Raw genomic sequence first — 23197 nt, 5'->3', positions numbered from 1 at the left:
GTGTCAGCCACTTGACTGTAAAAGTAAAGCCAAAATCGGCGTTGGCTTTCAGCATCACAATCCCATGTCAAACCCCAATTTCGACTGCTGACAATATCACACAAATAAGGGGGCGCCCCCCTCCCCTGCATTAGGAACAACGGGGCCCTTGAAAAGAGGTTGGTTAGTAGCTTGTTTCTGTGACAACTGATGAAGTTTCAATTGGCTGATAAACTTAAACACATTGGGTAAAATGGGTAGTCGAATACTGTTTTTCAAGGTGAGCTTGTCTGGGGGTAGCTAATACAGTTACTATGTAGCAATTTCACAATTCAGAATTAGAATTTACAGTAAACGTGTCCAGGCGCTGACTGATCATGTTGAATGTTTTGAAAACAGAGCAAATATTGATTTCTTAGTGAATAAAAAATTCCTACGTAATTATAAAAGCTCACAGCTAGATTAGTAGAATGGTAAAATGAGAAATTCTAAACTATTTGCATAAGACGTTCTGAAACTAGTAAAATATTTTAAAATCCAAAGATAGTAGCACGCCTGATGTAATACATTGCCTGCTCTGCTTAAAATAAAATAGTGAGCTTCTATATGGAATACCGATGCATGACTTTCCAGTGCATAAAATACAACATACCTGATTTGAAAAAGCATGGAGAAGTGAAGAAAGTTTCAATCCAGTTGCAGCAAAAATCTAGAAAAAATAAGTAAAAGGATTAGCAATCCTCAATTATTAAAACACCTAAAGTAAAATTGAGTGATTTCCGAATAAAAATGCCAGACAGAAAAACATGAGAACAGACGAAGTGCTTTTCTACTCATTGCGCCTGCCTAAAACACTTAGAAACCCCAGCAATCAAATAATGTAACTGGGCATCTGCAAATTCTCAGGGGAATAATTGCGTTTCGTGTCAAATCTAGTCTCCGAGATAATCTATTGGGTGATTCCCAAGGGACGGATGCAAAGAAAGTCATAATTTAGTTATTAAGACTGTCTGTTCCTTCCCGTATTCTAACACAAACTCCACACCACATTTCGACTCTGGAAACATTAGGTGTTACAGCAGAAACAAGTCATTACATTCAGGGCCGGACTGAGAACCAAAACCGGCCCTGGCAAAGTGCTCGGCCGGCCCCCAGGGGGTGCAACCGAGCTCTTTGTCGGGGCCGGTTTTCGGCCGATTTTGTTATAGGGCCGATTTTGCAGCTATGCTGCAAAAACGGCCCTGTAACAAAAACAGCCCCCAGGGCCCAAAACCGGCCCCCACCCGTGCGGCGCACCGGGGGATTGCCCGGTGCCCGCAACGGCCAGTCCGGGCCTGATTACATTGGATTTTCTGAATATAGATGGTTTTTAACTGAAGTGATTAAAGTGAAAGGGTTTGTGCATGAGGCTAAGCAGTACTGGTCATTCATTCTGCAGTAAGCTGTATGTAAAGTCTATTCTACATTGTATATTACTTGAACATGGGAAACGGCCTTTACAATGCGGGCTGAGCCATGCATGTCGTTTCCCCGCAAGCAGAGCCACACTTGCCTTTACCACGCATATGCGTGGTTAAGGCAGTGCGCGATCCAGATGTGCAGATGGGCGGCGAGAGGAACAGGAAGGATCGGGAGAGGAAGCTCCGGGATGCGGTCTATTAACTGGGGCTGGGCCCAGGTTAGGAGGTGAGGGGGTTGTTTTTAGGAATGGGGGCTGGTTTAGGGCTCATGGGCGGGTTGGGGTAGTATTTAGGGCTGGGGCCAGGTTTTAGGGCTCAGGGCGGGGGTCGTTTTCAGGGGTGGGGGTTAGTTTTTAAGGCTCAGGATGGGGGCTGGGATTCGGGTGGTTAATATGGCTGAGGGGCAAGATTTAGTACTAAAGGTGGGGGGCTGGGCAGTTTTTATGATATGAGGACGAGTTTTAGGGCTCAGGGGAAGGGGAGGGACAGGTTTCAGGGCTGGAGCAGTTTTAGGGCAGGGAGCTGAGGTAGGGGTAGTTTTTAGGACATGGGGATGAGTTTAAGTGCTCGGGGCTGTTGTGTAACATTTTAGGACCCTATTGTAATTTTTCCGATTCATGCCCTTATAAAGGTATAAATCACCATATCCTTATATAGGCATAAGAATCATAACCATATTTAGACATAGCTCATGCAGTCCAAATACGGCAGGGCTACTTCCACTTGTTCCGAAAATCTACAACGATTTCTTGGAAAACTCGGCTTCAGCAGCTAGGGACTTCCCCTTGCTTGAATACTGACTTGTCCAAGATCTCATGGAGTTTTCAAAGAACTGAGACTCTTTGATGACGTTATTATGTCCACCTTTACGTTAATCTCAGCACCTTCAAGGTATAAATATGCCCACACTTGCCATAGCAAACACATGGTGGTTTGGAGCAGTTCGACAATCTACTTGCCCGACGCGCCCTGGAACTGCAAGTGCCAAAGGAAGCCGACCCTCCAGCAGGCGCACTGAGAGAGACACTGTCTTTTCTCCTGCCGAGAAATCCAGCTCCAGTGTTTCCAAGCTACCCTTGCGGGTTGTTGGGAAATCGAGTCCTGAGCCTGACCTTCTTCATTCCAAATCAAGGTACGGAGCTGATTAGACCCTAAGAGAAATCTTGGACAGATTCTTGGCAAAAGAATACTACATTTAAGCTACACTTCACTTACTTCTTCCCTCGTACTAAGCTTAGGTTAGGTACATCGGGGTAGGCGTATTTTAGAAGCACCAGTTGAGTACTTTTAGCCTCTGGTATTTATGTATGTATTTATCTATGGTTTAGGAACCATACAATGCTCTTACAGTATTATTTGTTTCTACCCTTTTTACTGTATGCATTATATTTTGCAACCAGTTTTACGATTGTAGCAGTTCATTTCTTATGCTTGAGAAAGAAGACTGTTCAATAAATCCTTTTATTGAAAACGCCCATCTATCTATTTCTCTGCACCTCTGGTGAAACGAAGCATGCACGATTGACTAAGTGAAATATCTATCTATTGTTTCCACGACTCTGAAGATCAGTTTTATTCTTGGGGAAACAAAGTTGTCATGTTTATGCGGTTGTCAGAAACTAAATCCCTTCTAGTGACCTCTGAGCTATCTGGCATTCACAATTAAGTTTAATATATTCGATAGAGACCTAGTCGACCTAAGTCCTACGTCACATCTATAGGATATACTATTCCAATGCGCAGAGCCTATTGGGAATATAGGAACTACACTACAGGGCGGGGGAAGGGACAGTTTTCAGGGCTAGGGGCAGTTTTAGGGCACAGGGCGGGGGGTTGGGGTTGATTTTAGGATGTGGGGGCCACTCAGAGCGGGGTGCTGCAGTTGGGATATTATTTTGGGCTAGGGCCAGGTTTTAGGGCTCACGGAGGGGGGTCGGGTTGTTTTTAGGTCAGGGGCGGGTATATTGGAGGGATGGGGCAGGGTGTTAGGGCTCAGGACGTTGTTGTGACCTTTACCACGCATATCCCTTTACCAATCATGCCTTTACCACAAAATTGCATGGTAAAGGCATGCGTGGTAGAATAGGAATGTGTGGTTAAGACGCATTTGTTGTTGGGACAGTGTTGTTGAGGCACGAGTGGTTTAGCCATGCGTGCTTCTGTCATATAACCCTTGAACATATTCCACAACGGACTGGTTTCTCCTGCACTCTTAGCTCGCCATGCGTGTTTTTAAAAAGTGTTTACATCCTGCTGGGTCCCATGTCCTTCACCGTCAGACGCCAAACAGCATAAAACAACTAAAGAGAAATCTTTGTTCTCTCATTCCAATCACTAACTAAAGGTTGCACTACCTAAAGAAGAGGGAAATTTGGTTACCAAGAGTATTCTGAAAGTCCGATCGCCAGGAGATTTTAGTAACGACTTTGCCTAAAGATGCACCTATCACCACGTTACCTCAGCTTGCTGAAATAAATCCTGGGTAGTCTTCAACAGGCCTTCCCCCCTACAACAAAAAAAAAAAAAAAGTTTAGTTACCACGCAATTAAAGTTGCTACATAGAGGTCATTACAGTTAGTGAATGAAATATTCTTAGTTCCCTGTATTGTGGGAAAGTTTAAAGAGCCACCATCAGAAAAACTGCAAGGTGTCCCGCCCTACTTAACTCTCACTGGCTTCATCTTATTCTCTGCCTATTTCATCATTTTTTCCACTACTCATTCCCATTCATCCAAAGACCCATTCCCATCCATCCACTCATTCATCCATCCAACTAGCCACATATATGGTATAGTGCTTTAATGTGATCTGTATACTGCAGATCTATAAATCTATAGTGAAACATTGTATAGTGTGATAAATATGGATCATCAGGGCTATTATGCTGAGGGTGTACTGGTCGCAAACAGGGATAGTGCACCCTATTACATATAATGACCTGACCTCCAGCCAGTCGCAGGTTTGAGCTTGGCCTAGTGGCAGCGCCTTAGTGAAAGGTGCATCAGCTGTTAGAAGTAGCCGGTCCATCTTTCGCTTTACAGGTGACACCTGGCCTTTTCTCCATAGAGGGAGTGGGGTTTAGAGATTCCCCTGCAGGTGAGTACAGTGAATGAAGAGGGACGTCTGGCAGGATCCATAGGAGGGTACCCTGAATGAGGGTGCACTGACTGTGTCTCACCACTGTATGGTGCACAGTCAGTGCACCTGCTGACGGCCTCTCTGCCTCTACACCACGCACAGAGAGCATTGCAGCAAAGTGTTTTTACCTCATTTGCATGGGGCCACACCACTGTTCAAGAGAGGGAACGGTCCTTATGACTGCACTATATTATGCTACCTGTGCATTGGTGCTATCTGTATTGCATAATGGGACGCACAAGGGCTTGGGCCTCCTTAGGCTTTAATTTTAAACCTGCACAGTTACTTTGAGTGCTGTGTCTGTTCTGCAAGGGGGACATTTACCCTTCTGCTTCCTAGGCTTAACCTGTTCTGTGAGCAGAGAGCCTGCACTAGGTGTAAGGGTTATTTTTCTTTTTTTCCAGGTCTAGGCCCCCAGCCTATTCCGTGCGGTCCCAAACAGACAAAACGTGCACCAGAACGTCCGACCAAAAAAAGACGGATGGTCTGAGGTGCCTAAACCAATTACCATCGGTGTAAGATTTCTTACAGCATAGTCAGAGAGGGCACTGCCAAGGGAAACATTACAGTCTGTCCAACTATATGTAAGTAGAGCCGGTAGACAGAATACCGTGCCCACCAAACTAAATGACCTCGCTATGACTTTTTGCCTATATACTCGGGAAATTTATGCTTTCAAATGCACAATTTGGCCCATTTTTGAGACAGTTTTCTGGGGCAGCTCAAACCCCGTCAGAAGATCAGCTTCAGTATGAATGAATACGCACTTGTGTAGCGCATGGCTACCCAAGGACATCCCAGCGCTTCCTGTGACACCAATCATCCATCACTGATCAAGCAAAAAGAAGAGTATTCAGCTGCTTCCTGAATCTAAGATGGTCAGACTCAAGACGAATAAAATCTGGAAGCTGGTTCCAGAATTTGGCCGCGTTATAGGAGAACCGTCGTCCTCCAGTCCATGACCGTTTGATCCTCGGACTTGCCAACAGATGTTTATTGTTGGATCTTAAAGTCCTCTTGGTGTCATATAATTGCACCATGGACTGAAGCATGGTTGGTCATTGTAGCTGTTTACCGGAGTTGTTTCCTTCTTGTACTTGTCCTAGTCATCCGTTCCCTACTTACCGCCCTTTTTGTACCTTGTTCCTGTCTGAGGACCGGGCGTGCCGTCTTTTCCATGTGGGCTCCCCCCTCATCAAACTATTGTTAGATGCCCGCCACTTACTGAAGAAACCCAGATGGGGTTTACAATACCTTAAAAAATCATACAAGCAAAAGAGAGAGACGCCATTGGGGATACATCATATTACTATTGACAATATCTTTGTGATGCGGATGATAAAATTGTGAATACTATTGTACAATATAGAACTACACCTGAAAATTATATCAAATACGAAAGGGACCAGGAGGCACGATTCTAAGTGTTCTATCTTCTTCTTTTTGGTGTATCTCTGCACAAGCGATGCGAGCTCTATCAATTACACTTCTACCAAGTTTAGAGCCCTGAAGAAGTCACGTTTGTGACGAAACGCGTTGGCAGCTAGCAATTCTCTGAACTTCTATTGTTTTATGAATAAAAAGTTTTTTCTACACAACTATCAAGACTTGGACTTCACCTCTTTCTGGAAAGCGTTTATGATATATATTTGAAAATTACTGTTGCATTATTTGGCAATAATTACAATTTGAGTATAATTTTCCTTGTGCGGGTCATTGTGTGTTTTTTTCATTGTATGTGATGCCTTGCATCACTATTTAGGGGGTGTTTATGGGTCATGCCCTCGACCTATACGCACAGGTTTCTGAGTAACTGATAAAAGACTATACATAGTGGAATAGTGTGCAGGTAGAAAATAGCTCTGACCCTAGCTTTGTTGTGTGTTGAAGCAAGGCTGGGCCCTTGCCGGAGATGTACTTGTGAACAATACACATTGCCTTAAACCTGACTCTTTCAGAAACAGGAAGCCAATGCAGTCGGCCGAGCGCCGACTTAGCCGAATGACGCTTCGAGATATCCATCAAGAGACGAGCCTCTCAATTCTGGGCGATCTGAAGTTTCTGAAAGAGTCAGGCTGTCGTTGTAACTTCTTAGTCCATTTCTTTAAGCACTGTGATGTAAAATGCACCCTTTTTCCCATTTTGATCAAAATGTATTCGGTGGGAGAACTCACTCGCTCCTCACCAGGTTTTTTCACTATCCTAGCTCTGTGCAATTGCTTTTATGGTTAAAAGTGGGGATATTATATATTTCTGGCTACTCCCTTGGTACCACTCCAGCTGTACTACTGTTCTATCACAGATAAAGACAGGTCCCAACAATAATTCATGAACAAGAACAGAACTGAGTTTTTAATCACTGATGACAGTGGTGATCTAGAGAATCTAGGGGGTCGTTATGGGTTGGCTTGATCAGTATGCCAGGGGACCTAAATTTGGGACTTCCAATATGATAAAGGGACTGGTAGTTTTTCACCCTACATGTTAGTCCCTGTTCCATGACAGAAACGCAGAAGAGTATGATCTAGAGAAGGATTTAACAGTTAGAATTGGTAATTTTGGCCTCAGTATTTCCTGCAGTCGGTCATCGTTCTACTCATTTGTGGGGTATCAGTCTTCACCTTTTAGGGGTTGGATTTGGTTTTCATCTTCACATCCCTTGCAAACATATCCCTTAGAGACACTTTCCTTAGTGGCTGCCTTTAAGTTTCCGTGTAGCAAGGAATTTGCATAGTCTACCCCAGAGCTTAATTTGAGATGGTGGTTGCCGGTGGAGACCAGCATTCATTTTTCTGCATCAGGAGTTTACTGAGGGCATGAGAGGGTGGAATAAGGAGGCATGAGGTGGATTTAATTCTACACAGCCTTGGTATTTGGTATTTAATTGCACCGGCCGCAGGCTTCTGTGCAGTTTTTGGGCCCTGGGATGGGGACAGGATAGGATAAGAGGTTTGTGAAAGTGGTGTATTTGAAAATGTAAAGCAATTATGCCTCATTATTATGAATTTTGTAAAGAAATCATGTTATTCATGTTTCTATAAGATATAAATCGATGTTATCTCCATAAAGCTGGTAGTAAGTTTCATGGCTCTTTGGTGAATGATTTCAGATGCAGAACTACTACAGGTGATGTTGGAGGCCCTGTGATATATTGAGGGTGTGATTATACCTCTCCTGTACTTAAAAGTAAATTTAGGATCGGCAATTTGTGTACACGTTAAGATTCTCGCAGTCTAGCCTTTCTGATTAGCATTGTGAGATGTCAGCATTGTCTGTCTCATAGTGTATTTTAAGGGCATGATAAAAATACAGCATATATGTACACTTCATTCCTAGGTCACCAAACTTTGGATCATTAATGCTAAATTAAGCCAACAATGTGGGATAGCCTTCCTGGGCTCTCCCGCCTCAGCCTCAAACTGAATATGCAGGACTTCTATTCTTCCCTGAACCCTGCACACTAAGGGGCCGATTATGATGGCGGACGGACCTGAGTCCGTCCGCCACCATAGAACAGGAGGGAACCTCCGCATTGCATGCGGAGTTCCCTCCTGTGCAATTAGGATGTGACCGCCACCCTGGCGGTCACATCCTCTATTTTTACCATTGCGGCGGGTGCGGCTTCAAGCTGCATCCGCCGCAATGGTAAAAATGCACACATTGCATTTGTACTAACAGTCTAAAGTCTAACGATGCCTCTGGTCTGATTCTCAAAATCTATTTATGAAAGAGCAATGTAAATTATCTCCTTCTGAATGCCATTAATCATTTCCAAGAAACTAAATGTTGCCTCATTTATGTACCCATACCCAATTCCAACTCAACACACCAATTTCCAACTTATGCTTTATTTTTGTGTTTGATTTGAAAAATTAGAACAATTATGTACCACACTGACTTATTAAATTCACAAACAATATTTAGGTACAATCACAAAATAAACATATATATACACACAAAATATCTATACAAATATATATATACACACATATTTTTTATATCTTTCAAAACATGTTAGCCCACCAATTCTTGAAAATAAAGGATGCTATAACCATGTACAACTAAGCATTCCTATGAATTAAGATCTAACCAGAAATCAACAAAAGAGCAGACACGGTCTATATTCTTTCGACCTATCTTCTTAGCATACTCTTTAAAGTATATATTTTCACAAAGTAAACTATTTTAACACTGGTGTCTTTTCATGGGTGTCGACGCGTTTCAGCCCATTCACTACGGGCCTCATCAGGACAAGGGCTAATAATGATCCATCGTAATGAGTGAAACTCCAACCGAAATGAAGACAATGCACAGCGAAGTTCTTTTCTCGGTGCACTATTCCAACAATCGAGAAAAAACGGGGGTAGGGGGCTTCTTTATTCCAAACAGTATGTCCTGTCCAATTGTCCTCTACCGCTGTTATAAAGGCTGCTCCCTAGTAAATGCAGACCCAACTCCCAATGAATACGAGGGGGCAATCACTTCTTTTTTCTTATTTTCCACGGGTTTTTAGTTAATCCGTCGTCGCTCGTTAGTCCTAGCGTTCGTTCGACATCTTCTCAATCCACCGACATGGTCGATCTGTGCATTTGTATGCAGAAAGCGGCAGGCACCCTGCGGTGCCTGCCGATTTCTGCATACAAATGCAGGGGGGTACCATAGGTACCCCCCATGTGCACCCCCATGTGCACCCCCATGTGCACCCCCCACCCCCCCTTCACCTAGGGGGCCCGCAACGGGCCCCCGCAGTGAAGTTACACATGCTTTTCCACTTCCTAATATGGCGGACCACCATATTAGAGCTTTTCCGCCGCGGTTGTAAGCCAACCGCGGCGGAAAAGCTGCGGACGGAAACCAGGACCCACCAGCCATCCTAATGTGGCGGTGGGTCTTTGGTGGGTCCGCTGCGGTTTTTCCGCATCCTCCGGGCCGGCGGTGGCTTCCGCCGGCCCGGAGGATGCGGAAAAACTGCAATCATAATAGGCCCCTGTTAGAAAGGCGAACCCGGGGGAGGCAGAAGGTGTCTGACTGACCACCCCTAGGTCTACCCCTCCTTCAGAGAAGGGACCGAGCGATGTCGAGAGGCCTCCGACGGGAGGGCCCTCTCCTAGAATCGTACAGCAGAGTAACCACACCACTACAAATATACACCACACGTAGGTAGAGTTTGCAATCTTTATCGGGCAATAAGTATCGTTTCAATATATACAGCAGATCCAGAGATCTGGAAAGTCTCGTGGCAAGGGGCAAGGTAGCGGGACAGTCTTATAGATGGTCGGTTGCAATGGGACCCTACGCACAGCTCTCAATCCTCGAGCTGGGGGGTTCCGGAAGGTTGGGCCGCGGCAGCGCCAGCAGGCTCCAAGATGGTTCAGCGAGCGTGGACCGCGGCAGCGCCAGCAGGTTCCAAGATGGTTCAGCGAGTGTGGACCGCGGCAGCGCCAGCAGGCTCCAAGGTGGTTACAGCAAAGATGGACCGCGGCAGCGCCAGCAGGCTCCAAGGTGGTTACAGCAAAGATGGACCACGGCAGCGCCAGCAGGCTCCAAGGTGGTTACAGCAAATATGGACCGCGCCAGCAGGTTCCAAGATGGTTACAGCAAAGATGGACCGCGGCAGCGCCAGCAGGCTCCAAGGTGGTTACAGCAAAGATGGACCGCGGCAGCGCCAGCAGGCTCCAAGGTGGTTACAGCAAAGATGGACCGCGGCAGCGCCAGCAGGTTCCAAGATGGTTACAGCAAAGATGGACCGCGGCAGCGCCAGCAGGCTCCAAGGTGGTTACAGCAAAGATGGACCGCGGCAGCGCCAGCAGGCTCCAAGATGGTTACAGCAAAGATGGACCGCGGCAGCGCCAGCAGGTTCCAAGTAGAACAGCAAGGGGAGTTCGTCTCAGGGTCAGCCGCGACAGTGTCAGCAGGGCTCCTCGACTCCGGGATACAACTGCCGTCCTACTCCGTGGCTGGCCCAGATATAGGTCTGGAGTCCTTTGATGTCCGGACCCTCTCGCCTGGGGGTCAGAGGGGCCGGGGTGATGGTGTCCAGACACCCAGCAGGGAGGTGGGGCCAGCGCTCAGGGAGGCCGGAGGCCGATCGAAACCAGGCATCCGGGGACGGTTGGAGAGCCATCGAAACTCCCCTCCCCTTGTCTCTGGTTGAGTGGCCACTCTACCACCCGGAGACTCTTGGTGCCTCGATGGCGGGCTCGCTGAGGCCGTGGCCGCGGCTGGGCCGGGACCACGTGTCTGTGACGTGATGGGCCCAAGATGGCGTCGGGCCTGGAATGAGGGTCCGGGGTGAGCACCGGGCCGATAATGCTGGGGCGGCCCGAGTGTGCCGTGTCAGTGGTTGTGGGCCGCCGGGTGGCGGATCTGGTGGTTTGGAGGGCGTGCAGAGGTGTGCCCAAGGCCGACCTGGGCTGGATGGAGGGCCGATGTCGTCCGGGGCCCGCCATGCGGGAGGGGTAGGACCACGCCACGAGGCCGGGTCCAACAGCCCCTTAGTGTGCCATATTCGTATGGCACAGGCAGCTGCTTATGGCTGAGTACCTGAACAAGCAGTCTACTCAACGAGCAACAGTGGCCCTTGCTTACAGTCCTGGGACAGGGAGGGCAACAACCAGCACAACAAGCCGCGTGTGCCGCATGTGCACATGTGGTATTCGGGGAACTTGACATGTAGTAGGACTGGTTTGCTGGCTCTCTCGCCTTGGTTACCGGAGATGCCTGTCCTTTAACACTCCCGCCTTATCAGCCTCCCATCAGATCTGCTGAGCGAGGAGGCAGCAGACACACTGAATATGAGAATGTGGTCCCCCGTCCGCCGCACTTTGCAAAAGCCCGTTATCAGTGTGAGGGGCACGGCCTTGAACGGTGCCTCTCCTCGTCGAATTTCTCATCTTGTGTGGAAGCTTTTATGAGGCGGTGTCCAGTGTCAAAGCCAGACCGAAGCTATCCTTCCTGCAGACTCACTCGTGTACTCCATGCCAGAGCCGCCCCAGTCTCCTGCACGGCTCTCTGCAGGCAGCCATTTCCCAGTGGGACAAGGAAGGGGATGGAAGCGGTGGCCAGAGGGTGGGAACTCCCTCGCCACACACACAGACTGCCCTTACCTTGTTCCTCTTACGCTCTGCCTGGCTACCGTCCATCTGAACAAGCGAGGAAACTGACAAGTTCTACATCCAACAGCAGCTATCCTGTTATCCCACCCGCTTCTGACGTCATCATTATATTGCTGAAAGACAGCCGCACTCTTGCCCCTACTGCCCTTCTTCGCCCACAGCTTTTGGTTAGTTCTGCAGCAGGCGCTTTTTCCTGCCCCTCTTCTCTGCCCTCAGTCGTGTAACTCATCTCTGAAGCCTTACCAAACCCAGCCAAATAAAACTCCACGAACCTGCACAACCAAACGAACAAGTGAAGTTCAAAGAAGAGGGTAAAATGTGTCTGTGGCCGAATTAGTAAACTGAAGTACAAACATATTTTCGTCCAAATCCATACCAAGTCTCTGACATGTAAAAGCTGACCATCGTGGCCAGTCTTAAATGTCTGCCCTTTTTTTTGGTGTGAAAATTTAGACCAACATGTGAGGGGTCATTACAGGGACAGGCCGGGCTGTTTAATATTGAGCGATGCGAGGATGAAGACTTTGTAGTATTCTGCTATCCTAGTTATGCATTACATGTTATATCTCTTTCTACCCTAGCTTGTGGAATGTTCTAGCCATGATGTAATGTAGAATGTTGGGGCTCTGTGGAGCTGCAGATGACAGTTAGCATTGGGCTGAGCATCATGTTGGATGTTCCTGGTGGGGCGTTATTACCATCTTAAATGCTTAATTACAAATAAACATCTTTACTTCATCATCTGCGTGGACATCATCACATTATTTATGGCGACGAGGACTAGAAGAATCTACGCGTAAATCAAGGTACAAGTGACTTAAGAAACCTCAATATTACATCTATACAACAGTTGGCGCAATTTACAGCAACTAGACATGACGCAGTTTTCAACTAGTAGTCACAACAAGCGGACCTACATGAACCAAAGGAAGAAACCAAGGAACAAAGAAAAAGAGCCAAAACCAAGGAGCCACTAAGAGAAAATCAACACACTTTGAAGCCCCACCAGTGTCCCTCAAAACGGACAGCCCTGCCCAAGCGTGTTGTACATGGCTCACCTAAACATTCAACAAAAGTAAGCATATTTTTGTTCCTTTGTTATATCTGCTTTAAACCAAATGAAACATGCACAACAATATCATTTGAAAGATATTCTGCATCTGCTAAAACGTATAATTCAGTGTTTAAACGATTTAATTCTTCATGTGTGTTAAGAATTACTAAGAGACACTCTTCGTGTAAAATAAATAATTTTCAGCAGAAAACTTCTCATTTATCTGACAGAAACACTTAAAAAGCATTTTGTTGATGTGCTGTGAAATTTACGTTTCTGAACAATTTTAATGATAGTTAAAACGTCGAGTAAAGTGAATTACCTTCTGAGGTCATTGGGACCAACTGTTTCTTGGAGTCCGTTTTCAGTTGGTGAGGAGCTCTTTTCTCGTCAATTGCCTCTCAGTTATGATGACGCATTCGAACCCTGCAGGAGGGTATGGTGGTCAGTGTGCATCGCATGGAGGCAGAGATTCTGGCAAGTGACGTCTTTCCCAGCTTGCAAGTTCTGAAGCAACATTGCGCTGGTAAGCAACCACAATCCGTGAGCCACCCGGAGCAACGGAAGGAGCGCGTCACCAACAACGCGAGGAGCATGTCACCAGCAACGTGAGAAGCGTGTCATCGTCCTTGACACAACAACGCTGACGGTTTTCCAAGAAACACGACTTTAATTGTTTTCAGCCGTTTGTGTGACCCGTGTTGGAAATCAATTCAGTCAGTAAAGGGGAGCAGACCGACAGTTATCCTCGCAATTGTAAAGGCATCATCAAAAAGAAAAATATTTTTAAAAAAAATGAACATTAAGTAATCTCCGCCTGCAAGGAAAATGCAAGATCTACAAGTATTCAGTGTACTCTGCGCTATACCATGCTGCCATCTAGTGGTTACATTTCAAGGTACTTTCTATTACTTCAAAACATTTCTTTCTAGCATTGAAGAGACAAAGTTGGAAAAGTTATCGGTACCATTTACATACAAAGTATAATTTTAAGGTATTTTCCTGGTGTTTTATACCTTGAGGAGTTTTACAATCTTATGTTCAAAACTTTTTGGCTTTAATTTAGAGTAACAAGTTTAGTTTAACATGAAGGATCTCGGAACACTATCAGTTCACAAAATTAAGAAAAATGTTACGTTGCCTTGTAATAGTGTTCTAAATAGAATATGTTTCAAGTAATTTTTTTATTTATTTGAGCACTGTGTTTGTATCTCTTGCAAAAGAGTACTTTACAATTTAAGAATTTGCTTTTGATGAAATTACAATTTACTGACTCTGTGTATTTGTGTCTTTAGGAATGGGTTGTGGTCCCATGGTCCTTAGGGATGGGTTTTAAGTCCCACATCCTAATCTGTAAGTTTTGTGCTGACACAACGTATTTTAGTCTATAGGAATGGGTTACAGTCCCATAATCCTTAGGGGTGGGTTTCAAGTCCCATATCCAATTTTTCAAAGTTTTGCGTTGACGCTATGTATTTTAATCTGTAGGAATGGGTTACAGTCCCATAGTCCTTAGGGGTGGGTTTTAAGTCCCATATCCTATTTTTGCGATTTTTCTGTATTTCAGACTCATCAAAAATTTTATAGGGGGTTTGAGTCCCACCTATACAAAAAATTGGATTATATCCTATTTATCCAATTTTTAGGGGGTGTCAGTCCCACCTGTTTAGGGGGTGTTAGTCCCACCTAAGTTTAGGGGGTGTCATTCCCACCTGGTAAGGGAGTATTAGTCTCACCTAATTTTTCTAATTTTTGTCGTAGTCCCATTTATCAGTGCTAAGGGATTTACCAATGTTTAGGGGGTGTTAGTCCCACCTAAGTTTCTAATTTTTACGTCTAAGTCCCATTTTTATTAGTGCTAAGGGATTTTATTGGGTTTTATTCCTGTATATGCATGAAATGCTAAATCCCTCATATGGGAAAGTTTTTCTTCATTGTGATTATTTTTCTACATGATTATATTTAACTTTTTGGTGAGAAAATAGGTAATTCTGTCTTCTTTTGAGGTTACAGTTTTTATCTGTTTTCTTTTGTATTTATACTCTTCCTACTCTCATGTTGCAATTCGTTAACATATATTTTTGAGGGTTGGAGTTTGAACGCTATCTTGGTTTTTATACTTGTGTCTATCCGTCCTGCATTCCTGTCTGGCCAGTAGGTGTGCATGTCGTTTAGCCGTTGGTATTTTCAATTTTCGTCTTCCGTTCTACTGTTTTCTTATCTTTCTTCTGTTGTTGAAGGGAGAGTGGATAGGTTATTGTATATTTGCCTGTCTTATTTACATTTCTATTTTAAAGGAGGATGGGTTTTATTCTTCTGTTTGTTGTATCTTCTTTGGTTCTTTCTTAACGAGGTTCTTTTTGATCCATGTTCTTTCTCTCTTTGTTTTCAATTCGGACGAAAGGGGAAATGTAGTATTCTGCTATCCTAGTTATGCATTACATGTTATATCTCTTTCTACCCTAGCTTGTGGAATGTTCTAGCCATGATGTAATGTAGAATGTTGGGGCTCTGTGGAGCTGCAGATGACAGTTAGCATTGGGCTGAGCATCATGTTGGATGTTCCTGGTGGGGCGTTATTACCATCTTAAATGCTTAATTACAAATAAACATCTTTACTTCATCATCTGCGTGGACATCATCACTACAGACTTCCTATAGGTACGCACCTCAACTAATGACACACAAAAAACGAAACGTTCTGTAGACAATAAAGGTTTTTTAACATCCTAAGGGAAAAGTACAAAAAAATCAACCGCAAAGTCAGGTGCGGTGTTATCTTAACACACTGGTTCTGATGTCAAGGCCCGAAAGTTTGCAATTTCAATATTCCACATTGTATGTATGAGTTGAATTCAAGCTTGTATTTCGCAGAAATATGTATGCCATCTATGTTATTTACATTCACCCTCTTTGTCTCGTATGTTTCTACAAGTATGTTCATATATAATTTAAATGAAGGGCAATACGTTTATCAGTTGATTAACACGTTCCACGGTTATGCAGAGCTTTCAGTACCAATAGACTCGAATATAATTGCATATTTCTCTAATTAAAGACAAGCACAGAATAATATCTGGTTCTATGAGTTTTTGATTAACCTGAAGAACAGACTTGTGCTTCTAATTCAGTATCAAAAATGTCTCACGAAAGTAGTAAATCTGCAAGGAACTTTTCTACCGCCAGAGGGAGAGTTTGCTTCAAAGATGGCTGTTCAACAAGTCAGAAAAAGGTGCCGCCTCTGCTGCCAACTATGAGATGCCCTTCCGCGCGCTCGCAGCTTTCCCGCGAGTGGTCCAGTAAAACGGACTGATTTATACATATACAAAGCAGTGCTCGTTTTAAAGGAGCTCCACGGAATATCTGCACAACACTTCTTGCCAACTCAATATTTATTTTTGTTTTCATTGCTTTCTGCTTTGACGGTTCCATTTGCAATGTTGCTTTCACTGTTGACACAAGCTGCGTTAAATACTCTATATTACACAGACGTGTATTATTCAGATTATTCATCTCATTTTAGGCTTCCGGAAATTATCTGCAGGACGTTCAGAAGAATATTTGGCTAATCCTCCCCTGCTAATCATTCTGCCGTTTACATGCGTCTCTTGCCGCGCAATTTACAAGATAGAGGCCGGAAAACAGTGGCCAGATCAGAACGTCTGGAAACCAGACAATGATCGCCCTGCCCTCCCTGGATGCCACCGTCTTCTGCTGTGGATAAGCACCTAATTCGCTTTGAGGTGGGGGTCAGCAAGAGGGCAGAAGACAGGTCACCTGGATGGGGCTGAACCTGAAGAACATTCTCACAGTGTGAAGAGGGGGCGGGGCCTTGAAAGGTGCAAGCCTCGTGCCGAGAAGTATCTAGGTGTGAAAATGGGGGGGTTTACCTAAGCCTCTATTGTAAATTAAACAATGAATGTATACTGAGGATAAACAAAAATTTATTAGTCTATCCTGACATTAGATTCTGTCAATTTCTTTCAACTGAATCTTCTGATTCTTTCGTTTGTAGACAAGACAAAAATCGTCATCAACTTTATGTATTGCCATATAATAACACATTGCACAAATAGAAAACCAATCATAAATATTTACAGTGAAATAAACACATTAGTGAACATATAATTCAATGGACAATTACAGTGTGCTCACAATTTCGCTAAAACATGGAACTATTACTCATTATTGAAGTCTCAGTAATCAATACAAGACCAACAATTTGAAGACAATCTTGGAAAATGTATCAACCCGATACAATATCAATCCGCTTATGTACAAGTCAGAAGGATGTGAGCTAATTAATATACATGAATCGCTGGCATTGAATGTCATTGAAGGGAAAATGCCGACGCGTTTCGAGTCCTGTTCTATAATTCAAAGGACTCTCATCAGGGCGGTATGAGTCTGGTCCATGGGAACTATTTACAAAACAAAAAGAACAAAGGGGAATTTTTAGCTAAAGAGTCCTCGATCCATTAACTATTTACAATAATTGCATCATGGTGCAGCGTACCTTGTTTTTTCATGTCCAAGGCTGCACTTGTTGTAGAATGTGGTCGCTGCCGTGGGTGCAAGCTGCAATAGAGTGAGTTTTTTAGGGGATTGTACTACGAACTGGTGCTCGGTTAGGCGGGGAGGGGGAACACAATTCTTTACCTTTAGTCGTTTTGCTCGGGCGGCGTTTCTGCCGTCGTGCTGGAATTTGATCTCTTGTTTGGGATCACATTTCTGTAAAAATATGGACATGCATTGCAGGTGTTGTTTGTTTTTAGGTCGATTGTAAGTTTATGGTGAGTTAGGAACTTACTTGTGTGTCGACCCAGAGAGCGCGGAATTAACTGCTGCTGCTTTGACTCAAATGGGGTTTGTTCTGTGGAGACATAAATTCGATACAGGGACGTGTGAAGGTCACTTCACGATTCTTACAAGAAAAAGAAGCCTAAATCTACCCTTTCTGTGTTAAAGCCTACCTTGGTTTAGCACAGTTGGAAGCGTATCTCATTTGCACACGGACGCGGAGTCAATCTGCTTGCGATGGTCGCGATCGTCTCAGCGAGTTTGAAAGACGGTCATGTGATGTTCATGTGACCTATCAAAACGTGTGGGCCAGAAAGACCTGAGTGGTGTCTTATGGGATTAGTAGTTATGCCAGGCTGGTGTTATTATGTAAGGTTCTCACGCTCTGTTGATTTCACTTAAGCAGTTGAGACCTTTGTTCACACTGTCGAATTTCATGATAAGATAAGCCTCTTTTTGAAGTAAAGCTGTTTCCACATTAGTATGATGTTTTGGGTCAATCCAAAACAATGTAGTCCATTTGAAATCATTTTCACTATGATTACTGTTCACGAAGTGTTCCACCATTGGTGCAGTCAGGACTTTTTTCTTTATTCGTGAACGGTGTTGTGTGATCCTGATATTGACGGCCTGAGTTGTCTTCCCAATGTACACTCTATTGCACGTACACACCACAGCGTAGACCACATTCTTGGTTCTACAATTTGTAAATACATCATGTTTCCATGTCACACCATCATGGGAAAAAACATTACCTTCCAATGTCGCTGCACAAGAAACGCAATTGCCACATTTGCGATGCCCACATATCGGTTTTAAATTCCACTGTGCTATAAGATCACTTTTCTGCTTTGGAATATAGCTGTCTGCTTTTATGAGCTGTTGTCCTATGCTTGTGTTTTTCCGCATGGCGAAAATTGGTTTTTGAAACGGGGGTTCTAAAGTTTCCAACAAATGCCAATTGTTAAGAATGATGCGCTTTAATTGGTTTGTATGCTGACCGAAGGTCGTCACACAGACCAATTTGTCACGCTCTTCCTTCCTTTTCACTTGTAAAAGAGTCTCCCTAGGGATAAATCTGGCTCTTTTTTTGGAGTGAGTGAGCAATTTTTTGGGGTAACCCCTTTTCGCCATTTCGCTGCAGAATGATGTAGCATGTGTCTCAAAATCCGACGTATTTGTGCAATTACGCCTTATCCTTAACAATTGCCCATAGGGCAAATTTTCTTTTAGGCATTGTGGATGTGAGCTCGTGTAGTGCAGAATAGTATTTCTGTCTGTTTCTTTTTTGTGTATAGTTGTGGATAGCGTTCCATCGCAAGTGCCTACTGTGACGTCTAGGAAAGTCATTTTTTTTGGCTGGAGTTCAATGTGAATTTTATATCATTGTGCCGAGAGTTTAACCATGCATGGAACTGGTCGAGCTCGGTCTAGCTCCCCTGCCACAGGAGCCAGACGTCGTCGATGTATCGTAACCATTGATTTATGTGGCCAAAAAATGGATTGTTGTTATATATGAATCTTTCTTCATATTGGGCCATGTAAAGCACTGCCAGCTCCAGCGCATAAGGACAGCCCATGGCTGTCCCTCTGATTTGTATGAAGAAATCATTTTCGAATTTGAAATAATTACTCCGTAAGGTAATTTCTGCCAGTGACACAATGAATGAAGTAGGTACCTGGTGGGGTCTGTCACGCTGGTCAAGATATACTTCTATAACCTCTAGTGCCTCATCTTGAGGAATTTGGGTGTATAGTGAGGCGACATCAAGTGTGACCATCAGTTGCGTTTCTTTGTCAAATGTTTGCCCCTCTACTTTGGTGATGAAATCCGTCGTGTCTCGGAGATACGACTTCACCTGCACTATGAAAGGTTTTAAAAAGAAATCAATGTATTTAGACACTGGCTCTAGTGCCGAGTTGCAGCCCGAAACGATGGGTCTGCCTGGGGGTACCTGTTCATTTTTGTGTATTTTGGGTAAAAAATAAAGAACTGGCGTTCTTGGCAATTTCTTGTTAAGGTATTCGAACTCTTTTGGACCCAAAAAACCTTCATCCAGCCCTGTCCTGGAGATTCGAGCAATTTTATCTTGAATTGCGAGTACGGGGTCCTCTTTTGACGGCCTATACCACTCACAGTTGTTCACATGTGACTGCCCCTCGGTAAGGTACATGGAGCGGGGCCACAGCACCACTGCCCCACCCTTATCAACCTGTTTTATTATGATGGATGTGTCTGATTTGAGATCACGGATTGCTGTGGTCATACCCTTACTGATATTGTTTCTCATGAAACTTTTGTTTTTTTCCAATTTGGTGAGAGACGATAGGACCGCTTGTTCGAAAGCAATACTTTGCTTTGGAATGTTTTGTGTGGGGGTAAACCTCGATTTTACTCTCAGACCAGTGATTTCTTGACTAGACGTCACCTCGGCAGAAGCGAAGAAGGCCTTCAATCGTATTTTACGACAGAAATCTAATGCCTCCAATTTGAGTTTCGTGAAGTCTGTTTTTTTGTTAGGGACAAACTTGAGGCCCAGGCTCAAGAGCATTTCTTCATCTTTCGTGAGTTGTTTTTCCGAAAGGTTAACTATAGTAGACATCTTTAATTGTTGTAAGTCTTGTTGCGGGTTCGCATCTCCCCCGCAACAAGACTTACAACAATTAAAGATGTCTACTGGAGGCATTAGATTTCTGTCGTAAAATACGATTGAAGGCCTTCTTCGCTTCTGCCGAGGTGACGTCTAGTCAAGAAATCACTGGTCTGAGAGTAAAATGGTCCAGTTGAAGGCAGGAAGCCGAAACGCGTAGACCGTCCAACTGATGCACTTTTCTTTGCACATGGTGTGTAATTAAAAAATCGTGAAAGAAAAACTGTTGCTGTGCCGTGTCTTTATCTACGGTAATCGTGGGAGAAGAAGCTGATGTGATATATATATATATATATATATATATATATATATATATACGATCCAAACTCCGGCTCCACCTCCCTCTCGGATATGGATTCCGACAAAGAAAGACAGGTACAGACCACTCCACAGCGCTGTGATTAAATTCAAAGGTGGTTTATTGACCCCTTGTCGCCAGCATGACGCGTTTCGGCTACGTCACAGTAGCCTTGATCACATGACTTGAGGAACCAATACTAGTGTTTAAATACTGTGCACAATTGACAATTGGGGGCGTTACCAATCCATAAACATAGAGAACACACTATAACAATTAATATCACTTCGAGGATGAATCCATGTGTATAAAAATTCAATAATTGTAAAAACTTTTCATAATTCATTATTACAGTACACCACGGACAATGCAAAAACAATATACATGTTTTACCACTCATACCTCCTAAACAATTTACGCAAAGCATATTCTAGTTATAGATAAACCAAGGTGAAAACAGTCTATGAACTCTAGGATGGTATAAATGTTTAAGACGACCCAAAGTCTTTTTAAAAGTGCTAGTGCTACAATCTTATATAAATAAAGTGCAAAACGTGCAATGTGCAAAGTGCAAAATCAACCGTGACTTAGAGATAGGACAACTAACGAACTCATATAATCTTCAGTCACCAGTTGATTAATAGGATTGGGAAGACAATATATTAATGCATGTTGATCCTTATTATGGAGGTTTACATGTATTAATTAGAATGTTTTAACAGATATTGTAGCAGCACATCCTACTCCGGAATGACAACAAATCATATTGCTGACAGCTTATTGTAAGAAAAGGAACTTATGGCATAGTGCCCAATACACCCTATATCTATAACGCTGTCTGCCGAAGCTCTACTACATTTAATATTATCATAACAGATGTAGCAAACACAGTTGATATGAAGATACAGTGCTAAATTACGACATCACAAAAAGTCTCGATGGTAAATTCAGAGATCAAAAGCAGCATATAACTGACTTAAATATGGTAAGAGAGCACAAACACCACAGGATCCTTTAGGTTGTAAGAACTCTAGGGGTGTATAGACAGTAGCTAGAAGTCTGCCACCCTTCTATTGACCCTTAATTATAAAAAACAATGCAGGTCCTCCCCTGTGTTCATTCCATTAGGAATCCTAGTGTCTAAAAGCAGAATGTATTTGCTTTCAAGTTGCCTTAAAATTTTCTCTCTGTTACCCCCCCCTGATGTTTCTGGGCACTGCATCAATAATGAAGTATTTCAGATCATTCAAGTTTTTCTTATGGATCAAGCCAAAGTGACGCGCAACTGGATAGTTTTCATCAGAGTTGACGATTGCCCTTAGATGTTGAAGGATACGGTTAAAAGCCTGTAATTTGGTGCTCCCAATGTATTTGAGCCCACACGTACATTGGAGTACGTAGACCACAAAATCAGTGCGGCAAGTAAAATGACCTTTAATCTGGATGGGCATAGGATCAAATGCAGAGTAGTATTCCTTGGTGTTCATACCGAATTTACATGCTCTGCAAGAGATGCATTTATAAAATCCAGATTCATCAGACAACCAATTTTTCTTTATGATCACCTCGGGACTCGATTTAACCAGAGCAACGCTCATAGAGGGTGCTCTTCTAAAGACAATGGATGGTTCATCTGGTAACAAGGGTGTCACACTAATATCGGTCTTCAACAGGGGCCAATGCTTTTTCAATATCCCCCTCACCTTCCTTTCCTCACTGTTAAAGGTAGTGATTAAACTAACCTTGTCAAGGGCTTCCTCTGTCGACTCTTGCACATTGTGCATGCTGTTAACACTGATGGAAGTGAAATAATCATCTCGGTTCATACTGTTAGCCCTATTCATAGCCTCCTGTAATAAAGATGCATTATAGCCTCTTGCACAGAATCTCAAAAATGCTTCATTCTGGCATTTCTCCAAATCGGACTTGGAACTGCAAATTCTACGTATCCGCAGAAATTCCCCATAAGGGATGCTTCTGACCAGATGACCTGGGTGCGAGCTGTTGGCGTGCAAAATTGAATTGCCCGCCGTAGGCTTTCTGTGGAGTCGGGTTTGCAATTTACCATCCAACATATAAATTTCAACATCCAAAAATTGGATCTTGGTGGTACTGATTTGTGATGTAAACTTTAGATTCAATTGGTTGTCATTGATTTTATTGACAAACTCGGTAGCAGATGCTACCGAACCCCTCCAAATCATACAAATGTCGTCAATGAAGCGCCAGAAATGAGCTATATTATTGGGGAATAATTTTGCAAGTGAGCCCATGAGGACATGCTCCTCCCACCACCCTACATGTAAACATGCATAGGTAGGGGAGAAACATGCCCCCATAGCCACTCCTCTCAACTGTTGGTAGAGTTCCCTATCAAACAAAAAATAATTATTGCTAAGGCATAAATCCAACATTTTCAACAGCATATTACTATGTTGACTGAACGCAATGCTACGTTTCCCCAAATAGAACTTAATGGCATTCAATCCATCCATATGGGCTATGCTTGTATATAGTGAATCTATATCTAAGGCTATCAACACAAACTCACTATCCCAAACAATGTCATTAATTTTTGAAAGAAAGTGTCCAGTGTCTTTGATAAACGATGGCAAAGCCTCCACATATTCATGTAGAAAATTATCCACATAACATGAGATAGATTCCAATAAGCTACCCTGAGCTGAAATTATAGGACGGCC

The 23197-nt window shown here is 43.7% G+C and overlaps 1 protein-coding gene across 2 annotated transcripts in view; it reads right to left on the bottom strand.

Annotated features, from left to right (window-relative positions):
• The window catches only part of CTNNAL1 (catenin alpha like 1), an 883049-nt gene that overhangs the window by 22934 nt on the left and 836918 nt on the right, over positions 1–23197 (bottom strand). Inside the window, exons 15-16 of one of the 2 annotated variants that reach the window (XM_078687708.1) lie at positions 3897–3945; positions 632–688 (exon numbers count right to left, since the gene is read on the bottom strand). In XM_078687708.1, the coding sequence (XP_078543834.1) occupies positions 632–688; positions 3897–3945 (106 nt within the window). Of the gene's footprint in view, positions 1–631; positions 689–3896; positions 3946–16991; positions 17168–23197 lie in introns of those variants that run through there. The other variant, XM_078687709.1, reaches the window with a different exon arrangement.

Source organism: Lissotriton helveticus, chromosome 4_1 (assembly GCF_964261635.1).
Source record: "Lissotriton helveticus chromosome 4_1, aLisHel1.1, whole genome shotgun sequence".
NCBI lineage: Eukaryota > Metazoa > Chordata > Amphibia > Caudata > Salamandridae > Lissotriton > Lissotriton helveticus.
Note: the sequence above shows the minus strand (reverse complement) of the source record. Positions and strands in the feature narration are given on the sequence as shown.